This window comes from Hypomesus transpacificus, unplaced genomic scaffold (assembly GCF_021917145.1).
Source record: "Hypomesus transpacificus isolate Combined female unplaced genomic scaffold, fHypTra1 scaffold_333, whole genome shotgun sequence".
Classification (NCBI taxonomy): Eukaryota; Metazoa; Chordata; class Actinopteri; order Osmeriformes; family Osmeridae; genus Hypomesus; species Hypomesus transpacificus.
This window is the reverse complement of record NW_025813860.1, coordinates 12,850-23,045: the sequence shown is the minus strand read 5'-3', so window position 1 is coordinate 23,045 and position 10,196 is coordinate 12,850. Positions and strand designations below refer to the sequence as shown.

The following is a 10,196-nucleotide window of genomic DNA, read 5'->3' as shown; positions in this document are numbered from 1 at the left end:
TATGTCCGTCGCCATCGCCACGGAGACAGGAAAGGGAAGACCCTTGTTATGCTTTCATCGCTGGTAACCTCCAGAGGCCTCGCACATCGGTGTCTGTCCCCACAGGAACCAGTATCCTGTACAGCTCACTATTCGGTTGATACACTGGCTTTATAAACCACTAACCGGATGCATAATCTTGCATTGCTCACTAGTTGATACATTATCCCGTGTAGTTCACTATTAAGATGTTGCAGTAGCCTATATTGTCGTGTATAATAACTCCGTGATAAAATGATATATTGTAATTTGAATTTACTAGTAAGTAGATATATTATCCTGTTCCTGCAGCCCACTATAATCTGATGCATTGTTCAGCCAAATTCACTGTAAAGCGAATACATTATCCTGTACACCTTGTTATTCAGTGCTTCCAGTCATCTGCATAACTCAGCACGTCACTTTTATGATGAGCTCGACCTCAAAACGGTTCATTTTTTAAGTGTTTTCTTTCACGAAACGAAACTTTGTTCGAATCCGACATTCAGATGAGTGAGAACTGGGACGATACATGACTGAGTTGGCCCCTTCTGTGGCTGCTGGAAATGTTCTTTCCAAGAAGAAAGTTTATTCCCAAATCAGTTGGACTTGTTGGTCGTACAGGGGGAGCGATGAAGGCCTGTGTGATGGTTATCACAGATGGGCCGACCAGCTCTGGTCCAGGGGGGCTGGATGGAGGGAACCAGAGGAGGGAGGGGGGCTAAACATCCAGGGCACTACACTGGGGAGGGCAGGGAAGTCCTGGACTAGGAGTGGGACTGGGTCTAGGACTGGGACTGGCAAAAATGTTTGGCTTTTTTTCTTTTTTTTGTCAGATAAAACTTGCATAATTTTATCTTTGCACAATGTTACAAGTACAACTTTTGTACTTAAAATAAGGCCTACTGAGCGTACTCTGTTTTACATAAGCAGAGTGACGCAAGAGGAGTCTGACTAAGCGTCATTATCAACCCTGCGGTGACGCCGAGAACACTGCCCTAAACCACCACATCTCTCCAGTCAGGAAGCCTGATGAGACACACAGCTCAGCGCTGCCCTGCCCGGGGCCCTGCTGCATCACCCAGCCATGCCCTCAGCTGACCCCCTCACTCTCACACCTAACGCAAAACAAACAACCCATAAACCAGCCTTCCCCCACTCCCAAACAGACTTCCGACTCTTTAAGAAAGTCGGAGATTAAAACCGACGTCACACTCCCTTGTCTTTCTCTGAGTCTGCTCGTGCGATCGGACTTCTCCGCGACAAGGAGGAAGGATATGGTCCTGTAGCTTGTAGATCACAGACCTTTACTTGACCCAGGATGACAGACAGGCTGGGTTATCTCTGTGTTTGCTGAGAGCCGTGACCCACAGTAGCTCAACATCTGTGGACCCAGGAAAGCCACTCCCTACCAAGAACCTACCGGAAGAGGACTGAGAGAAGCTAAAATACTTGTAACAAAAAGGAAAGACGAAACAAAAATGTTTAAAAAATGTATGGAAAAAAATCTCGGGTGCGTGAGAGTTTTGCACGGTACACTATTCCGAGCAGCCGCTAATGTTACGGCTGTCGTTTGTGACGTGGAAGAACAATTTGTAGGGTCCAAGATTTTTGCTTATGATGTGTGTGGTAGACACAGTGTCAGCACTCCAGAGGCAGGTCAACCCATGTTAACATGGCTGCTTTCAGAAGGCCCTTAAAATGATTTAAACACTCAAGCTTAGCAAAGGGAATCTGAAATGAAGGGTTACACATTTTTCAAGATCAGAGCTGTGCTTTACGCAGGCACTGTTGAGGAAGACTGTTAACTCTTGGTCAACTAAATGACAACATGGGGGACAAAAGCTAAGCTACGGTAAAGTTACCCTTCACTACACAGAAAAACCCGTGTGATGTTTTGCCCCCAAAGCTTTAATGCCGTAGTAGGGAGGAGAACTGTAAGGGTGTCGACTGCAGGTATCAGTGCACCACAAATATAAACAAGTCTCCTGTTAGTATAACAAAGATGAGTTGACAGTTGGACAGTAAGATATTCGGAGGGCTTTATGACAACATGAGCATTGCTTGTTCTGCTGACTGGGGATAAAGAGCACTGGGATAACAATTTTCCCTCTCCCGGTGAGTCCTGGCTCTTTGAAAAAAGAAAAGAAAAAAACGTTTTGAAGACGTGGACATCTGAAAAACAAAACACCTTCTCTCCGAGGTCTGGATGCAATTACCTCAGATGCAGCCCGATACCTGCTGTGTGGGAGGAAGTGGGTGAGAGGCTTTCTCCCCTGTTCAAGCACACACTGGCGCACTGATGTTCCAGCCAGTGGAAAGCCCGGGTCGCCCCTGTTTGCTGAGGACAGCAGTATTTTCTGTGTGTGTCGTTACATGTTCAATTCTGAACGCCGTTATTGTGTTCGGTGGAAGGGAGGTTGTTTCTATTTTCCATCTGGAGTTGTTGTATGGGAGCGAAAGAAGCTGGTTTGAAATGAAGCCTTTCTCCAATAAAGTTTGGGGCAGTTAAATGGACCATAAACCATAAACAAGACCGAAGTAATAGGTATATATACGTAATTTATTATTTGAACACAACAACACATTTAAGGAAACACAAGCATTCCTACTGAATACGAAGGTTTGATGGATTTTCCTCCCTTCAAACGGGTAATGTTACAAAATGCAATAATGAACTATATCAGCCTTACTGAAACATAACCCAACCCAATTCAACCAGGTTAACAAGTAATTAATATACCAAGGAGTACCGCCAACCACCACTGCCTCATTTACTTAATGTCACAATGCCCTTAGAGACTTATACAACAAAATACTTTCATGCATACTTTCATGTCATAAATCTCTCATTCCCAGACACTCTTTATGTCAAAGACATTAAGATGCTGGCATGGTTCCACATGGCGAGTGTATGTCCGATCATCAGTGGAGTCAGTGAGGACATGGCGGTAAGGAAGTCAGCAGGTTTAGGCAGAGAGAGCGAGGCCTCTGAGGGCTGGGTAAACTGCTGTCCGTTGCTTGTTCCAGTCAATCTTTGTGTCTCTGTTTTTTCACTTGGGCAGAGCACTCACCAGGGGAGAGGGCCAGCCTCGAAACCTGCTGAAATCCACTTCCTCCTTAGCAAAAGAAGTTTCTGTTCTTGAAATGATTGCAAGCTGACAGATTCTCTCCTAATCTAGTTTGGGCTTATTCAAATTCAAATGCAAACGAAAGCCACTGGTTGCTCACAGAAAACAGTTTCTCATGTTAATCATTTTATTAACTGGTGTACATCAAGTTAACTGTGTTGAGAAAGTGTGTTCTTCTCCATTACCAAACACCCTTCCTCTTTCAGTCAACATCGCTGTAGAAATGGGATGTTTCACCGGTCGAAGTGTGTATTGCTTGGGTTAAAGCCTTATTACAGGGGACTGGGTTTGATTCAGCCACTTCCTGCATGTCTTCCCCTCTCACCTTGCCTTTCCTGTCACTTTGTCCCTGTCTCTATCCAGGAAATGAAGCCGAAAAGACCACACAAAAATATATTGGCTAAAATACACGACAATCTAAAATATATTTTTCACACGCAGACACATTGAGCATAGTCTGACAAAACCAGAAGGCTCATGTTCCATTCCTTACATGTTGCTTTAGAATGAAACTTTCATTAACTGCTTTGCCAGAAATGCAACTGTGGCTGGAAAGGCTCTTTAACACACTGTCTGAAATGACCTTCACCTAAACAGCTTGAAAAGGGAGTATGAGGCGCTGCAGCAGAACTAGGCTAGCTGTGAGCTAACGACGTCCTTGGCTAGTTCAAGCAGGAATGGGTATCTCAGAGTTCTGTTCTTCCAGGACTCTGGGATTCCCTGAAGACCCACCTGCAAACACACGTCGACAAAAACAAGTTCATTGAGACGAAAGGAAAACCTGGAGTAGAAGCAGACTGTGTATTACAGTAATATACCTCACATTGTTTAAATGAGTAAATCATTCATGAATCTCTAAAAGCAGTATATTACATTAATGTATAATAAAAAAAACAACAATGCATATTTATTTGATTATGTAGCCTATACTATAACTTTTATCAGTAATGATTTGACCTTGGCCCCCAGGCAGGCCCCGATGAAGGAGGCCCTGCTGGCGGTGCAGCCTCCGCAGCGCATGGTGGTCCTGACCGCCTCGTCCAGCTGGCTCTGGGTCACGGCCGCGTGGAGCGCCCCCTGGAACGCCCCGGGCACGGCTGGAACACCACGCCCCAGAACCAAGGAACACGGAGAACCAAGGAACACCGAGAACCCCAACGTCCAAGAACCAAGAATCAAGGAACACCACAGCCCAAGGACCCAGGAACAGACACAGAAAAAGAAAAGGGGAGGGGAGGGGGGGAAATGAGAGAAGCTGTGAGGAACATTTATATATAAACATACAGTATGTGTTTAAGCATTTCTGTTTTTTAATGATGGTAACAGGATGAGCTACATAGGAAAGGCCGGGGACACAGACAGACAGAACGGACAAGCAAGAAATAGCCCAGGGCGTGAATCAAGCTGTGGCACACTTGTTACAACTCAGAATGCCTCCATTTGAGAATGTCCACATAGAGCAAAGAGCCATCCTGCTCTGTCCTCTTTGAGGAAACAGAACAGAACAGACGTGTTTATCGAAAACACCACGCTTGACACACAGTCTGAGGGGGCAGCCCAGGTTATCTGCCCATCTGCCCCACCAGTGCTCCACCAGGAACAGAAGGAGGGGGAAGGCAGTCACCTCAGACTATTGACATGCGGCCGTTGGCCCTCTACTCAAGCACCCTCCACACCACACCCCTTCAGCCCAAATGTTAATACATCCTCCTTCACTCCCCTGCTTCTGAAGCAGAGGGGAAAACAAGAGGAGGAATTCATTAGTCGTACCATCAAAGGAGAGAGAGAGAAAGGGAGGAAGGGAACCAAAGAGAGGGACGAAAGAGAAAGGGAGAAAGATAAAGGGAGGTAGAGAGAGGAGAGAGCAGGCCAGAAAGAGAGAGAGAGAGCGACAGAGAGGAGGGAAGGAGAGAGAGGAAGAGAGAGGGCGGGGGTGGAGGGGGGGCAACCTTTTGGAGAGAAGCTAGCGGATATGCTGACAGGGAGCATGTGGCCGTGCCAAGTGGACAGACTGGACCCCGCTGCTAGCCCACTGCCACACTACCAACCAGACCCACCTCATGTGTTTGTGAACACTGCAGGAGTGAGCTCTTGAATAGGCCTGCTCAGGTTGTCCCTAACCTGGAGGATATGGCCTGCGAAGGGAGAAAGGATCGCTCAATCTCAACACTTACCACATGGTTCACGTATATACAAAGTCGTTTTAGTTCGCTTATAAACGAGTTTGTTTCACATCTTGTTCTCGTCTGTGTGTGACCTGTATGCTGCCGTTAATCGTAGTTCTGGAACCCAAGTCTTTGTGTTTTTCTACAGTGGTTGGCCTAAATCTTGGGGTATTTATGTTGGAGTGACCTACCAATCACAGCGCTGTCCAGATCCTGGGGGTTCCTTCTGTTTGGATCCTTCAGCTGGGCCAGAACAGCCTCCAGGGCGTTTGGACTGGGTCCATTCAGGATGAAGAACTCCAGAAACCTGCTCAAATAAAAGTCGCAACCGGAGTCTGTTTTGTGTCGCGCTGACAAACGGTCTCTTTGGAAACGGGAAGACAAACCGCGAGAGCGCGACATCTCAAGACTAGACTGATTGTTCTACCTGGCAGCTGCCATCGTCACGGCAACACACAGGTCGTAGTTCTGGGTGACGCGAACGGCCGCTTCCACCTTCTCCAGCATTTCTGGCTTCCCAGCGTACATGGCAACCACGGGGGCCAGCTTGGTGACGCCATCCATCTGACAGTCCACGTCACACCCTGCAACCCAAACATGACGTTCTGACTCCCCCCCAACTTCTGTCACAGTGACACAGTGACGTCCGATTGTGTGACGTCAGATTGTGCTGTTTCTTCTATGAAGTGTTATCGCTGTTTTGTTCATGACTATGGAGGGCTCATCTGTTTTATGTCTCGTGTGGGGTCGCCACGGTTACCGGTCTCATCCTGGCCCTCGTCCACGTTTCGGATGAAGGCTTTGAGGCTTCCGTTCCTCCAGGGCCCGTCAATGGGGAGGACGGCTTTAGGACCTGCCAGACGTAAACAATACAACGACCAATCAACCAATCAACCAATCATTCAATCAATCCTTCATCCATTCATAACCCTCACACATACAGTGCCCTCCAAAAGTATTGGAACAGTGAGGCCAATTCCTTTATTTTTGCTGTAGACTGAAAACATTTGGGCTTGACATCAAACGATGAATGTGAAACCAGAGATCAACGTTTCAGCTTTTATTTCCAGGTATTTACATCAGATTCTGATGCACAAATTAGAAAATATCACCTTTTTGTTCGAACCCACCCATTTGTCACGTGAGCAAAAGTATTGGAACATGTGACTGACAGGTGTGTTTTGTTGCCCAGGTGTGTCCTATTACATACATTATTCAATCAATAAATACCACTGAATGTCTACACTCAGGTTCAGATTGGGTAAGATAGGTTTTGTCTATGCAGACTGTATTCAGAGGTGAAAACAACATGAAAACCAGAGCGCTGTCTTTGGGTGAAAAACAAGCAATTGTGAGTCTTAGAGAAGATGGAAAATCAATCAGAGCCATTGCAGAAACATTGGCCATAGCCAGTACAACCATTTGGAATGTCCTGAAGAAGAAGAAAACTACTGGTGTACTAAGTAACAGACGTCGAACAGGTAGACCAAGGAAAACATCAGCAGTTGATGACAGAAACATTGTGAGAGCTGTAAAGAAAGACCCTAAAACAACTGTTAGTGAGATCAGCAACAACCTCCAGATGGCAGGAGTGAAGGTATCACTATCTACTGTTCGCAGAAGACTTCATGAACAAAAGTACAAGGGCTACACCAGAAGATGCAAACCACTCATTAGCAAGAAGAATAGGAAGGCCAGGCTGGAATTTGCCAAAAAGTACAGAGATGAACCTCAAAAATTCTGGGACAAAGTTTTATGGACTGATGAGACAAAGATTAACTTTTACCAAAGTGATGGAAAGGCTAAAGTTTGGAGAAAGAAAGGAACTGCTCATGATCCCAAACACACAAGCTCATCTGTGAAACACGGTGGAGGTAATGTCATGGCTTGGGCTTGCATGGCTTCTTCTGGGACGGGCTCATTAATCTTCATTGAGGATGTAACACATGATGGCAGCAGCAAAATGAACTCGGAAGTCTACAGAAACATTTTGTCTGCCAATTTAAGGAAAGATGCAACCAAACTGATTGGCAGAGCCTTCATCATGCAGCAAGATAACGACCCAAAACACACTGCCAAAACAACAAAGGAGTTCATCAGGGGCAAGAAATGGAAGGTATTAGACTGGCCAAGTCAATCTCCAGACTTAAACCCTATAGAGCATGCATTTTACCTGCTTAAGAGGAGACTGAAGGGAGGAACCCCACAAAACAAACAACAACTGAAAGAGGCTGCAGTGAAAGCCTGGGAAAGCATCAAAAAGGAAGAATGCAAAGGTTTGGTGACGTCAATGGGTCACAGACTTGCTGCAGTTATTGAAAGCAAAGGATTTGCAACTAAATATTAAGTCTTATTCACTTAAATATGTTTTAAGTATATCGGTTCCAATACTTTTGATCACATGACAAATGGGTGGATTCAAACAAAATGTGATATTTTCTTAGTTGTGCATCAGATCCTGATGTAAATACCTGGAAATAAAAGCTGAAACGTTGATCTCTGGTCTCACGTTCATTATTTGATGTCAAGCCCAAATGTTTTCAGTCTACAGCAAAAATAAAGGAATTCGCCTCACTGTTCCAATACTTTTGGAGGGCACTGTACATCTAAATAATATTATAATTTTTGATTATTTTGATCTTATTTCACATTATTATATGAAATATCTGTATTTCTCTCTCCCTTGACAGGAGAAACCAGCCTCTACATGGTATAAATGAACAGCAGTTGTAAACAGCTTAATGAGCCGACTCAGAGTGACTGTCCCATTGTGGCTCTAATGCTTAACTGGGAGGAAGTTTGTCTGTGGTTATACAACATGATTTTCCCTGAACCACCTGAGCAAATGTTATCAAGAGGGGCTCTGTTGACACCAGATCCACACCACCCGTCTGGTCAATGATCTTCAGCATGTTGGGCCGAAACAAATCACAGTGACGTCAAAGAGAGGGTTTCAGCCAATGAGAACCGACCTCCTTTCTTTTTGTAGGGGTCGTTGAGAGGCAGGTCGTACACAGTTCCTTTGCCAAAGAACTTGTAGGTCCGCTTGGTCAAGTCTTCCACGTTCAAACCTGAGGGACAAGCAAAACCATGCAACCACGATTCAGGCCTAAAGAATTGATCATATCCCCTAGATATATTAGGACCAGGTCTGGACACTCTAAGAACTTATGTGAAAGAGTGCAGCAAGTTGTTGAATGACTTAATTTGGTTCCCTTTGTTTATGTTCTTTTGACATTGGTTAGAATCAAGAAGAGTGAGTAAAAACTAAAATCCATGATTATTATTCTGTAAATTATTATTGTTAAGAATATGTATGGTACCAGGCTCCAGGTTCTACCTCCACACTCCTTCAGGGACTCCAGCAGAACGTAGGCCTGGTCTCCATAGCACGTCTGCTCTCCCGTGGTCCGCCGGTAGAACGGGTTGGCGGACTGCGGACGGAACTCAGGGCTGGGCTCCAGATCTTCCAGAACCTCGAGGAGCCGGTCTGGGTTGTAGATCCAATGCATGGGCTGGGCTGGACGGGTGGAGTTCACCCAGGAGACAGGGTGAGAGGGGTGACATCAGCCTGGACTCGCTCCAGAGAACCGTTCCAAAGCTGGGCTGACGTTCTAGAGTGTGTGGTGACGAGGATCTCAGCGGCCAGGCCACAGCTGACGGTTGAGTCAGAATCATGGCTGCTCTAGTTGTTGATCTGAATTTCTGTGCGCGGGCGTCAAATAGTAGGTCATGTCTGTCAATGCATTTGAGCTGTTGTTGTTTTTCGTTCTGGAGGGGCACCGCTAAGCTCAATACATCAACAGGAGCAATAAGCTAGCCACACAAAAACAAAGGCATAGAGCGGTATAGTATTTTTTACCCAATATATCGATGTACAGTTATTGCTTGTCCTTTTTAAGGGACTTTCTGCTGTAACATCTGGTCTACGGTGCAAACAAATCAAAAGCAGGAGGCTAGCCACCAGAACAATTGAATTATAGAGCTGTTTTGAGCGATATGAACTGGCTTGCTTTTGCTAACTTATTTTTATGACCATGAAGGGGAGAGAGAAAAATAAAGAGAGAGAGATAGAGAGGAAGAGGGTAAAAGAGAAAGAGTGGCAGAGAGGGGGAGACAGACAGACAGAGAGAGTGAGAGGAAAGAAAGAAAGGGAGGGAGGGAGAGAGAGAGGGGGGTAACGCCCTTCTGCAGCCTCTATCATCCGCAGCAGACGTGCAGATGTCCCAGACTGATAGTCGGCAGCCCCTCTCCGATCAACACCAGGAAGTCACGCTGATCGGCAGGAGGACTAACTGTATCAGGTCACCCTACCTGCCGCGTCCGCCACCGCCGCTCCTATGATGGCGCCCATGGCTCTGTCTGCCCCCTCCGACGCCATCTGCCTTCGCTGGTTGGGGTTAGGGCTGTCGAGCTGTCGATTCAAATGATTGGCCATGCTATTGATGCTATTCTGCTCATTCACAATCACCATCCTGATGACACAGGGCCCCAAACAGGTCTGGGTTGAATAACCACAAAGCAAAATCAAAACGGGTGAAGAATTTGGGATGTTTACTCACTGTTGTCGTTCTGCTTTTGTTGACCTCTCACAAGCGCCTGTGCTGTTTGTAGACGCCGACGCACTGTGACTGTCCTGTGACTCTGGTGCTCCCTGACTGTGTGCTGATATAGCTCTCAGCCCCCCTAGATAAGGCTCCAGAGTGACCATGCTGCTTTGGGTGCACGGTCACATCTTCACCAGTAGGGGGTGATCAATCTGAATCCCAATAGACCAGTCAATATAGTTGAATCCATGGAAACAAAACTGAAGGATCTATGCAACCATGCCTTTATCACGTTTCCTACATGAGCTTGTTTACTCGTAAACAGTAAAAGGAAA

At 46.0% G+C, this 10,196-nt stretch overlaps 1 protein-coding gene across 2 annotated transcripts; it reads right to left on the bottom strand.

The window, feature by feature from the left end:
- Positions 1-2,560: 2,560 nt before the first annotated feature.
- On the bottom strand, positions 2,561-9,993 carry LOC124464268 (crystallin J1B-like). 2 transcript variants are annotated; one of them, XM_047016267.1, is made up of 10 exons: positions 9,877-9,993; positions 9,629-9,789; positions 8,655-8,834; positions 8,287-8,385; positions 6,075-6,167; positions 5,742-5,898; positions 5,506-5,621; positions 5,207-5,284; positions 4,107-4,246; positions 2,561-3,881 (listed from the first exon to the last, which is right to left on the bottom strand). In XM_047016267.1, exons 2-10 carry the CDS (start codon positions 9,786-9,788, stop codon positions 3,780-3,782), a joined length of 1,125 nt encoding a protein of 374 aa, XP_046872223.1. In that variant the 5' UTR covers position 9,789; positions 9,877-9,993; the 3' UTR covers positions 2,561-3,779. The 2 variants fall into 2 exon arrangements, with proteins under 2 accessions (XP_046872223.1, XP_046872224.1); XM_047016268.1 differs by having other exon boundaries at positions 9,629-9,728.
- Between the last annotated feature and the right edge of the window lie 203 nt (positions 9,994-10,196).